At 42.5% G+C, this 13,363-nt stretch overlaps 1 protein-coding gene across 1 annotated transcript; it reads right to left on the bottom strand.

Moving 5' to 3' along the window:
* Positions 1-1,542: 1,542 nt before the first annotated feature.
* LOC308280150 (calsequestrin-2-like) lies at positions 1,543-13,141 on the bottom strand (the record flags this gene model as incomplete). The annotated part of the gene is made up of 11 exons (XM_080720411.1): positions 1,543-1,761; positions 3,008-3,082; positions 3,196-3,296; positions 3,544-3,598; positions 3,902-3,947; positions 4,286-4,416; positions 5,165-5,238; positions 6,848-6,956; positions 9,295-9,395; positions 9,555-9,639; positions 12,887-13,141. 11 exons carry the CDS (start codon positions 13,139-13,141, stop codon positions 1,543-1,545), a joined length of 1,251 nt encoding a protein of 416 aa, XP_080576537.1.
* Positions 13,142-13,363: the final 222 nt, after the last annotated feature.

The raw sequence follows: 13,363 nt of genomic DNA, 5'->3' as shown, positions 1-13,363 counted from the left end.
CTGAACTTGAGTGAGACTGGACTTAGCTAATGAGGGAGCACCCTGAAGCGCACTGATAGTTAAGAACACACACACACACACACACACACACACACACACACACACACACACACACACACACACACACACACACACACACACACACACACACACAAAGCATAATAAATGTCAGACACGTTTTATTTGCACGTTCATTCGCATTTGTGGCATGGTGCGGCGTGAAGAAGGAAGGCGTTTGTGTGTCCTCGTGACATCAGATAATTCAGTTTTGTTTAATTTGGTGTGTGACAACATTATTGGACCAAAAATCGGATCCCACCTCAAGCATGTGATCAGATTTTATGCATTTAATGAGAACGTCTACAATTGTACTTTCAGAGGCTGCATACTGTATCAACACTAGTCAACCTCTACTCGATTTCCATTTCCATTTTAAAGATTGCACGAAATAGCAGATTTAAATGCACACAGTACAGTAGAAAAAGATATTGATATACTGTAGCCTGCATCAGCTCTGAGTATGAATGTGCTCAGAACAATTAATGTTCTGATGCAAAAATAACATAAAACTTAGGACAGGCAATGTGAGGCGATAGCAACAGTCTAAAGAGTTTTACTTTGTTCTAATTGCATCAAATCTTTCTTTTGCATCAGGTTTGCAACAGAGAATAATTATACAATCATATCCCAAACGGACCATGTTCACACAGGGATATCTTTTTCTCGTGTTACTCTACATCACTGGTCTCTCAACCACCACTAGGGCTCCAAATGGCCTATAACTCTGAGAGTGTACAAATGGAACCATATGGACCCTTACAGGTCGGTAACTCCGAGAGTGTACAAATGGAATAAAATGTAGCTTTACAGGCCCATTTCCATTTGGTTCCATGTGTACACTCTCAAGAGTGACATGAACACTGTGTATATATAGAGTATAACACTGTGTTTTCTCTCAGAGTTACAGATCGATGATCCATTTGGACTGCTGGTGGATGTTGAGAACCAGAGTCTTACATCAACGGCGGTTGTTGGGAAACCCCTCACCAAGACAAGGCTAATAGGGCAGAGCAGTGGCAGCCACTTTGTGGTGCCACTGATAGAAAACGCATTCATTCTTCCCCATAGAGATTTCAGAAAGCCTGGCTGGAGCTTAAGCCATCCAGGCTCCTGGTGAGTCATCATGGCCATAAAACTTGAATTTGATTGAAATGTGTTTCTGTTAAAAAAAGATTAGATTTATTTTAAAATTAAATATAGTATATCATTCATATAATAATTAAATATTCAAATTATGTTTTGACACAGAATCAAATGTTATGTAGGGTCATGATTCACCAGGAGCCCGGATGGCTTGGTTCCAGGCTTATAATAATTTATATAAATATTTTCGGAAATCTCTATGAGAAGAAAACGAACGGGTTTTCTATCCGTGGCACCACAAAATGTCCGCCACTGCTACGCCCTAAATATGACATAAGAGCAAAAATGGACGACGTGTGAGAGCGTCCAGGTTAACATTGATTGTTGCCGCGGCGGTCGTCACTCGCTACCATCGTCGCCGTCGTCATCGTAGTGACCGCCGTCCCTGTAGCTGTCGTCGTCGTCGTGGGTGTGACCCTCGTCCCGGTCGCGCTCGTCAGCGGAGTCGTCGTCCTCCGTGTTCACCCTCCCAGACAGTACGTCGTCTATCCAGTCCTCCAGCTCCTCGGCCGAGGGCAGGTCCTCGTCGTTGGACATGTCCAGCCACACGCTGTCCGCCTGGGAAACACACACTAGAGGTCAACATCTTTCAGCTGAAGTTTGTTTTAGTGTTTTCAGCACCCTCTGGTGGACACCTTTGAGGACAGAGTGACATACAGTACATACTGTACATACACTCATACATGCATACAGGCAGGCATATTTGCATACATCCATACATATTACTATATAATTACGACCGTAGGTCGCAGTTTACCGTCAGAACCGGCACTAGCTTGTCTGTATATGTAACGCCTGACACTGTGGTTCCCCTGACACATCACTGTGACATCACAGGTGACATCACAGTGATGTCAGATACTCAGTATAGAGATCTCCATATATGGGCATAAACAGGTAACATCAGAGTGGTGTGGCTGGTTCAGACAGGGATCTCCATGTATGGGCATAAAAGGGATTGTATGTTGTGAACCACTCTATGCCCATATATGGAGATCCCTGATGTCATCAATATTAAGCCCATATCTAACAGGACTTCATATACATATATGGAGAACTGGTCCGATATACATCACTGGCTGGCCAGACGGCCAAGACATGGTGCGACCTCGCCCTTTAGGGCGAAGTCGATTGTCGCCCTGAGGCGTCTTGGGCCTACATACATACATACATACATACATACATACATACTGTACATACTGCAGTGCACAGACAAACCGACAGCCTTGTTATTACCTAATAATAGGGGGAGGGACTTCCGACTACAGATGTGCCCTTGAGTAAGGGATATACTGTAACTTGCGCTGCTGCTCAGAGGCCTCTGAGCAGCAGAGGACTGTAGCTACGGTATACTGAACAGCAGCCTCAGGCATTCCTCTCCCTTCGAGAAGAGGAGATAACACATCAGGCTACGTCTTGTTGCCTCAGGACAGAGTGATGCCTCCACCTCTCTCTGTACTATGATATATTGTATTTATAGCCCACAATGCCACGGTTGCATCACATTCACCCCGAGGATAATAGCGCCATTTTTGCCCTGGCACATCATTGTTAATTCATGCCCGCGGTGGCGCAATTATCCACTTTAAACCTTTTGTCCCTATTTTGGGAAATGTTATACAGTAGGTGAAAATGTTCAAAGAAATTACATTAAAAATAGCATATCTACAAGCCTGTGCCAATGCTGTGACATCTTGACACACCGTGACTCGTAAGCTTGTAGGGCTGCTATTTTCCATGTTTTTGAAATAGGGCTTAAGTTGTTTGATTAAATCGACAAATCGTGCGGGAACTCTTTACTTACATCTGTGACGTTTACCACTCCAATCTGTGGTCTGAACAGGTCCAACTTAAAGGTCTTTTCCCAGTAGGTGGTCAGCTGCATGGACGAGAGCCAGAACAATGTCATCTGCTTGAGTAATATTCTTCCCATGCTAAAATCAAACGGCTGCACATTCCCCAAATAAGGTAACATCAACAGATGACTTGTACCAAAGGGAAGTCATCCGGGTCGATCCACACGATGCTGAGCTCTGGGTTGTTGGTGTTGTCTCTCGCCACGTCTTTGAGGATCTCCAGAAACTCATAACCGTCTGGGAAGGAAATGTTGGGAGAATTTAAACCTCGCCTTCATTTCAATTCTACCTGAAGGCGAGGTTAAAATTCAGATTGCTTCTACCCGCGTCTTCCCGGAGATATTGTTGCAGTAAAGACGCCACATGTTCCCCCGCAGGCCTTTAGTGTTTCGCTCATGTTTCATTTTGTGTCTTTCTCCAATTTCTTACAAATCTGATTCGATAAACTGTGACTGTTCTTATTAAATTAATTAAATGTTCATACCTGGATCCTCTTCCTCAGCGAAGGCAACAATGTGAACTCCATCCATGTCATCTTCCTAGAAATATCAATGTTACTGCTTATAGCATGCATCAAAACAAATACTATAATACTACATAGTACATTACACATTACAGTATCTATCCCCCTCACTCACACACACACACACACACACACACACACACACACACACACACACAGATTGAGTTTCAATCAATAATTCCAGGGCACTTGTAAAATAGATGTACTGAGAGGAGACACCAAACTATCAATGTTTAATCCTACTGCTTTTAGTGGGAATACAACTGTGTATAACAAATGGTTAATGCTCCCCAAAAACAGCAAAATCTGAAGGACTCACCCATGTCTCAAACATATTCTCTGCACGGAGTTTCCTCAGGGTGGCCCTGTGGAGAACATGTTTAAACTGCTGGCTTATGAGGAAGACACAATGAAATATATTCTTCACAGTAATGTCATAACTAAGCATTGATAGAGTCTTGTGGCACAAACCTGCATAATTTTAGTCTAGACTTGACTATAATTCTAGACTAAATCACCCTTTGTTGGACAAACTTTTGAGTCACTCAACAAAGATTACACATTGACATTCTTTTCAGTTGTCATTTTTGTCGGGTGACACTTATCGAAAGGGTTGTGAACTTGTGCAACAGGCTCTACTGGAGAGACACTTCTGATTGTTATTTTATCCTGTTTATCTTCATTCTAGTGATGCCACATCAACCTTCGGTGTTGGGTGACATAGTCCACGATGTCCATCTCTGACAGAGGTCTGCCTGGTAGCACGGCTGGCTCCTCCATGAAGGGCTCATAGAAGTTCACCTCGTTCATCTTCAGGGACAGGTGCTTTGCTACCTGGAATTAACACACACACACACACACACACACACACACACACATGCACGCAGACGCACACACACAGGTTATCATTGCTGCGCTGGATGGAGGAAAAAGTCACATCACTCAAGAGTTAAATTAACACAAATTGGGTGTTCAATTTGAATCTTAAAGAATAGAAGTTTTAGGTTTTAGGAAAATGTCAGGGTTTGAAATGCAAAGAAGGTGAAGAAGGTGAAATGAGTTTTCTCAGACGGGTGGCCGGCCTCTCCCTTAGAGATAGGGTGAGAAGTTCAGTCATCCTTGAGACGGATGCCTCCATCTAGTACGGATGCCTCCCAAGTGTCTCCACACACACATTGCTATGGCAAAACGCTGAGGAGTACAGGCTACAGACACACACACACACACACACACACACACACACACACACACACACACACACACACACACACACACACACACACACACACACACACATTGCTATGGCAAAACGCTGAGGAGTACAGGCTACAGACACACACACACACACACACACACACACACACACACACACACACACACACACACACACATTGCTATGGCAAAACGCTGAGGAGTACAGGCTACAGACACACACACACAGCGACTCTATGGAGCGGTCTACCACCGCTCAAAAATTAGGAACTTCATAAATGTTGCAGTTTGACATGCAGACTCCTTGCTCCTTAATTCAGGCACTAGTCCCACATTTGCATTTACATAACCTACGGTATAGAGAACTTACTGCTTTGTCAAATGTGGCGAAGAACTTGATGTAGGGCTGAAAACGCTCCGAGGCCTCCAGGAAAGCTTTGTAGTCTGTGAGAGAGACGGGGGAACAGGTTTAAGTTTAGAGAGAGGGAAGAAAAGGAGACATGTAGAAAATCTATGATTTAGTCAAACATGCAAATGCTTCACTACTGTAAATGGAAGGAGGCTATAAATAAAACATGTAGAGAAAGGGAGAGAGAGTGAATTTTGAGATGCGGCATGGTGGCAGAGACAAACCAAGGTTGAGTAGCGTTAATTTAACTCTGGGAGTTAGTCAAATGGATACATTAAAGGAGTAGTTCACCCCCAAAATGACCTTTTTTCTATTGATTAGTCATGCCATGGAGACTAGAGTTCAATAATATTTTTTGGTTTTTGTCGCATTCCTAAGACAAAAATGTGATAACAATACATTTACCCCCATTCGTTCCGGATGGTGACCTGTTTCGAAACGGGTCACCATCCGGAATCAATGGGGGTAAATTTACTCGAATCAATTTTTTGTCTTAGGAATGTGACAAAAACCAAAAAATATTATTGAACTCTAGTCTCCATGGCATGACTAATCAATAGAAAAAAAGTCATTTTGGGGGTGAACTACTCCTTTAACACTGAGGAGTTTCGTGTTTAAAGGCAGGGCAAAGTCAAATTTGAATCGAAGTTTTAAAGAAGTTTAACCTGGGACCAGAAAAGGAAGCAAAGTGAATCCCAGACAAAGTTCCCACCGTGATTCCCCTGTCGTTACCCAATAAACAAACCCCCCCGCTCTTCATTACACTTGCAGTGTGCTGGGCTGCACTCTCAACAAGGTCACGACCCTTTGGGTCAAGGCGGCCGAGGACCCTCTGCGGACAGAAATGGGTTCCGTAATGAAATATCCCATCGCTGCCATATTGGTATCTGTTTTTTTCTTGCCTTTTCTTTTCTTGCGGAACTATAATTGCAGCTTGACCTCCTAGGCTTAGAACTAGAAGCTATTTAAAGGATCTCCTGAGACCAGCCATGTGCAGTGGAGTAGCTGCGACCGCAGCCTCCATTAGTCTAGCTAGCACTGCCTAGTGTCTGGAGAGCACAGCATGGCTGGTTTGAGTTTGGCGAAGCAGTGGAGATGCTTGAAATTGCCCCCTGCCCATCCAATATCACTGTGGATCCCCAATATTTATTTAACAATATGTTTTTGAGGGCCCTTCCGTCATCAGCTTAAGCGGGTAGCATATTTGTTGGGAAAGATCAGCGAGGTCGTATGAACACAATCATGCTGTGATTGCTCCGAAAACAAACAAATTAACACGTTCCCTTGCTGAAGTTTTTTCTGCGCTTTGTGCACCTCCAACATTTTTGTACTAGCCGACAGCATTGCGGTGTGTTAGTAAGAATTCATATTCTATACTAAGTCTTGAGTCGATCTTAACCAATGTATCGTTAAGGCGCACTCAAAAGCAAAACCACATTGTGTATAAATTAAAATAATTCGGTCCACAGAGATCATTCTCGGTTTCGGCATGTTGATTCCTATTACATACTCAAAGTTTTCCCATGTACTGTACGTACTGTACAGTATATGCAGGTACATGAATCATTATACTCTTTTGTACACACACACTGCACCATATGTCTGTATGTGTGAAACATTTAGGAAGATGACTCCCTGACTAACAGGAATCTTCTCCCTTGAAGTAGCCAATGAGGCGGATGTCTTCTTCCATTCGCTCGAAGGCCCGAAGCTCCATGGGGTTGCTGATGAGCTCCACTGGGTCCTCCAGCACCTGTGGGTCGGTATAATAGACCTGTGTGATCTACAGTACACATACACTGCACCCCCTTCCTGACCATTTCATGTTTTAGGTAAGCTTTGAAAAATCTGTGTGTGATATAAGACAATGGTTCTCAAATCCTTTAGGCTGCAGTAACCCCTTATGCTGATTTCTGAAGCCGAGTACCCCCTTCCCCTGACTACAGCATTTTGCTTAGAAAAATTGACATCAAAAGTCCAGTTCCCATATCACTACTAAGTTAAAAAATCACACCCGTGTGAAGTGGAGCTGTGTGTGTGTGTGTGTGTGTGTGTGTGTGTGTGTGTGTGTGTGTGTGTGTGTGTGTGTGTGTGTGTGTGTGTGTGTGTGTGTGTGGATCATGTGTACCGATTTTTGTGACATTTGAAGAAAATATGTAGGAAAAGGAGCAAAAAGTGTGTTTTGGAGAAAATTCAAGATGGCGGAAAATCTATCATGGCGCAAATGGGCGTGGCCTATATGGGGAGATGCGTCATGACCCAAGGAATCCAGGGAAAAAATATTTTTAATTTTCCGACCTACGGTTCAAGAGTTACAGGCCAAAACGTAAAGTGGGGTGTTATGGCGCCACCATGCGGCCAAATGACACAATTATTTTTTATTTAATCCTTGAAATCATTATGAACCTCCTCTCCAAGTCTTGAAACTCTAGCCCCTATGGTTTGCGAGAGACAAATAATTGAATGTGAGTTTTTGCGATTCCCATTATAAGTCAATGGGGAAAATTAATTCACTAATAAATTAATATCAATTAAACTATTGAACCTTTCTCTTAGCAAGTTACTAGCCCACGATTCCCGAGTAAGCCGGTCGATTTGACATATGGCGCGAGTGTGTGGTGGCAAAACTGTGGGACTAGTAGCGTGCCGAAGTTTAGGAAGTTCAGGCTACATACAGACACACAGACAGACACACAGACAGACACACAGACAGACCCACACGGCCACGTATAGGGAGCCTGTGCTTCACACAGCTCCAAAAATAAAACAGCATAATGGCAAATAAACATTGCTTTAAATAGAGGGTATGTGCATGCATAAAGTGAATGGCAAATCGAGTGGCAAAGTGATGGCCAAGTTGGTTTAACGTTGTTTATCGCCGGTTAATGCAATCAGACAGGACTTTTCTGTTTGGGTGTATGGGCTGTCAAGGCCAGAAAGTTGACACTCAGTAGGCGTTCCCGCATAACTGACATCATATGATGATGATGTCAAGTGCATACCCCCTATTCAATAACAGTTGTAATGTGGCTTAACAATTTACATCTGAGCAGGTTCACACAAAGTCTGTCAATATTTTATCATTGACCATAACACTATAATACATATTCCCATTTTCTAGTTTTTTCTCATGTACTGTACCCCGTGCAGTACCCCAGTGTTCCCCTAGGGCTACATGTACCCCCTTTTGAGAAACACTGATATAAGATATGCCTCAGTCTGATATACCTCTGAATATTCAATTCTCTGTCCTAGTCCTACCTTTAAGAAACACAGCTGTCTATTTCAACAAGGCCTTCATGAGGAAAGCCCCGCGGGAAAGGACATGGAATCCATGGTGGAATCCACTCCTGTTAAGTCTTGCATTGCTGAGAATTACATCATTTACAAGCACTTTAATGAGGCTAAAGCAGCTAATTGCTAGAGCGGTGGTATTTCATTATAATGCTATGGATGTCCATGGAGAGTGCATGCAGGTGTTTCCATTCCAACCCAACACCACACAATGGTCAATTCAGCAATTGGCTTTTCTGTCTTTCTTGAAGGTGTGCTGATTAGTGAAATGACCTGTTGTGTGGGATTGGTTGAAATAAAAACACAAAAACAGTCAGAGCTCCATAAGCACAGTGAAGAGTCCACCAGGAGCAGTGGTGGGAAAAGTACCCACATGTTTTACTTTAGTAAGATTATCAATATGGCAATGTAGAAATACAAGTCCTGTATTCAAAATGTACTTGAGTAAAAGTACAAAAGTATTGCTATCAAAATGTACTTAAAGTAAAAAAGTGGAAAGTACTCATTATGCAGAATGTCCCATTTCACAAGTTTTCAAATGTATAAAAATCTTTTTACATACAGATCTAGAGCTTGTTCTGTAGAACTAAAGTTTTCAAATAAATGTAGTGGAGTAAAAGTACAATGTTTGGATCAGAGATATATTGGAGTAGAAGTAAAAGTATTGGAAGATGGAAATACTCAAGTAAAGTACAAATACCTCAACATTGTACTTGAGTAAATTTACTTAGTTACTTTACACCTCTGCCCCTGAGATACCCTACTACTCACAGAATATGTTCCCCGTCTATACTCACATCCAACAGAAACTCCACCAAGGTGTCAGCTGAGAGCTCGCCATCAAACTCGATGACGCGATCGTCCTTGAATACGTACAAGCTGCCCACCTCTTCCAGGCCTAATTAGAAATGTTGGAGGCAGGTCAGGTAAGACATTTTAAGGGGTGGTTGTGGAGAGCACATAGCAAAGACCAGTGTCAGACATATATCCTGTACTGCCATAGTTAACAAATGAATAATGACATCTTCAGATGTGACACTGGATGAGAGATACATACCTAGTTTTCTGGCCACTTTGATGTCCTTCTGAGAATCCACCATCCCAAATCCAATATCTCTATCTTCCAGGACCTGAGCTGTCAACTGGACACACACACACACACACACACACACACACACACACACACACACACACACACACACACACACACACACACACACACACACACACACACACACACACACACTCTGTTAGTCATCATCACCCAATTAATTATTAACTACTGCATTTTTGTGTGTCTGGACCTCATTTTGAAACGGATCGAGGTGGATATACCACCCCTGAAGCCATGACACATTAAGGTTAGACAACACACTCCATATTTGGGCGTAGCTGCAATGGGAACTTCTTATGGTTATGGCTGAGTCATAGTGACAAGAGCATGACACCATGGTCCACCGGCCTGCCGGACGGTCCTCCCTTAAGCCTTGAAAAATGAGTGTTACTGATAAACAGGAGAAATCGTTTAAATATACTATTAGTTCCACTGATCCAAACCTGAACGCAATCAATACATCATTAAAATAAACATGCTCTGAAAATGCACACGGCCCACCCATTCTGTCCGCTTACCACGGCAGCTGTAGACTACCATGGTAAGTGATCAGATTGGTGGGCCGGGGATGTTTTCTTGAGGGTGGTCGATAAAAGGTGGGGAACCACAATTGTGTATTACTCGGTAGGGTGAGATGTCATGATTTTAGCTCATAACGAATCAGAGCTAATTTAGTCAGACTATATAGTGTTTTGTATTTTCATTTAATTTGTATTTAACCTTTATGTAATATGCAGGTCACTTAAGAATACTTTCTTATCCACAAGGATGGCCTGAGGACTAGCTCCAGCTCTAAGGCAGGAGCCTCAAGGACACCTGCAGGCATACTGTATATTCTGTCTGTGTGGAGACAATCTGGGAACCCATCGTCAAATGAAAAACAGCGCCCTCTCTGTTTTGTTCCGTTTCGAAAATCTGTCTCGAGAGATTAGTGTGGAGAAAGCTCCACACAGACGTCAGAGCCAGTGTGCTTTGTTTTGAACCCAGGTCCTTCTTGCTGTGAGGCAACTATTCGAAAGGGTTGAACTACCACTAGAAGAGCATTCAGAGCAGGTTAACTCACTCTGTCAGTACACACTACACAGGCATCCACAGCAGCTGACTGTGTCTTTGTCAATAAATCTTTTACTTTAGCTGTGCGAATGCTGAGACCCCTGTGGAGTTTCTCAGTTGGAGAGAAGCTGCTGTGCATATCAACTCCGCTTGCCTTTCAGATTGTGTTTCCCAAGAAGTGCTGCGAATTCCGCTACACTCGAGAACCGCCAGCTCAATTTAGCTCATGCTGTTGCTGGTTGATCAGTGGTTCTAACTTTGTGCAACATGACAAGAATGTAAAACAGTGAGAATTGGAAGTTGGGTTAACTGGGAGCTGGTGTTGAATGCTAAGTTTTTCAAGTATGTGAAAAGCATGCTTGAAGGATTGTAACAAAAGGAATTATCTGTCCTGTTTTACTTGTAACAGTATTAGGGCTGCAAATATCGATTGTTTCCTTAGGGATTATTCTATCTTTTTTTTTATTGATAAAATATTAAATATGTTTTCTTTTTTCCATAATTGCATGTATATCAAAACTCAAATTAATCTTTTATAATCACTAAATTGATTAGTCTGATTATGCACGACTTGTACCTTGTGCAACAGTGTTTGTGAGGTTGCAGATCTATTATTTTTGTATTTATTTTTTTGATTAAAAACGTTTAATACATTTTTTTCTCTTTTACAAATAATGTATTAAATCAATTAGTTTGATTAACTGTTGTACTATGTAAGTATGATGTAAGTACTGTATGGACAACAGCCCACAGACTGGAAGAACGTTTCTGGTTCAAAGCCAGATAAGAAAGCATTTCGGGAACAAGCTATAATTAATGTAATGGCCTAGAAACAATCCCTGGATACATATGGACCCCAGAGGAGCAGCCATCATAATGGTCTGAAAATCACTGCTTTACTATTAAATTAACAGGAGGAAAAGCAGATAAAAACACTTAATGTGACCATCAAACATTTATAATGTTATAGCGACATCTTCCCCTTGTGGATTCATATTACCGTGGATTACTTTGTTTTATTTGATTTAAATGATGTAATGTGAATCATTCTTTCATTTCAGCTGGTTGTAAAAGGTGTTGGTAAGCTATGTAGATCTTTCCAAAATGGGACTATATGAATACAGTTTGCTATATTGATCCACACAAATTTGCAGACAGGAAGCATGAAATATTCAGTATGAGATTTTCCAAACCGGGGGGATTTGACTGCATATAGTGACATGTTATGACAGGTCGGAGAAAGAACAAAATGGGGCAATTGCACGCCCCGCAAACCCCCCTGCTACCCCGGGGGATGTAAGCAGTAGCTCACCGAGACATTTACTGTACATTATCACTGACATTGAATCTATTAGGCTACTGTGTGTCATGACAGGTAGATCCCAGCGCACAGTGGATCCCCTTTGATCACGGATAATGACTTGTTCCCCTACAGCTCATATGGGGTATTCTTACTCTGGGGCAGTAGGCTACTGTTATGGTAGAACACCGCAGGCAAGTCTACGGCTTATTCATTGTGTACTACAACAGCATTCGTGCACAATAGCAGCAGTCCTCTCATGTATGACTTAATTCCAAGATGTGATGTCTGTCGCTGGTCACTAATGACAATATCTTTGCAAGCAATAGTAAAGTTAAAACTATGGAAAGTGGCACCTGTATGCATTTGCCCTCTCACTCTAAAACATTAATTTTTCACAGAGTCCTATAGAATGGAAGGAAGTCTCTCAGGTGGCAGAATTTTGTTCAAAATAAGGGTGTTGTTGTGCAGCATAAAGGTGACACTTTCAGACTCACACACGCGCACGCACGCACGCACGCACGCACGCACACACACACACACACACACACACACACACACACACACACACACACACACACACACACACACACACACACACACGTACAGTAGATTGGAAGTGAAATACATATATATATTTTTTGAGCTGAGGAGGGTGGTCACACTGGTTGATTTGCCTATAACTGTGTCACGTTTGACTACAAGATGAACTAAATCAACTCTGATTGACTTATATAAATGCTAAGCCAGTGTTTACATAAAGTCAGGTAACATAAAATAAGATAACATAAAATAAGATCACATATTGATGAGATAAGAATTGAAATTCAGGAGTCATAGTACCAACATCTATAAGAGACACGAGTGTTACCACTTCTAAAAACATTTTGACCGTGTCTGATGAAAATCCAAATGTGCTTACCTCCAACACCAGCTCTGTCATCTGGAACTGCTTCTGCAGGCCCTTGCTGGTGGGCAAGGGCTCGTGGTAGAACAGGCACAGCATGTCGTATCTCTTCAGAGCCTTCTTGAAGTTGCGCTCGTTGATGTCCAGGACCCGGTCCTTGCCATCGAAGTTGGGGAACTCCAGGCCCTCCTCTGCCTGGCAGAAGGAGACCAGGTGCAGGAGGAAGAGGAGGAGGATGGGCCCCACAGATGATGGCCACAGACGCAGCATTATGACTGTCCCCACAGCGGAGGAGGTGACTGTCCGCTATTATAGTCTGAATGGAGAGGAGCAAGACGGACTCAGAGATGAAGCAAGGAGTCTTACCACAGCCCACTTCAGATTAGAAGAAATGTATTGTAATAGAAGAAGTCAATAATATGCTTTGTAATTATTAGAAGACGGACAAAAAACACATTATCCCTGGGTTGGTTCCCTGTCGAGCTAATAACT

This window comes from Nannobrachium achirus (assembly GCF_963921795.1).
Source record: "Nannobrachium achirus genome assembly, chromosome: 24".
NCBI classification, from domain to species: domain Eukaryota; kingdom Metazoa; phylum Chordata; class Actinopteri; order Myctophiformes; family Myctophidae; genus Nannobrachium; species Nannobrachium achirus.
The sequence above is the reverse complement of the archived record's forward strand: the minus strand, read 5'-3'. Positions and strand labels throughout refer to the sequence as shown.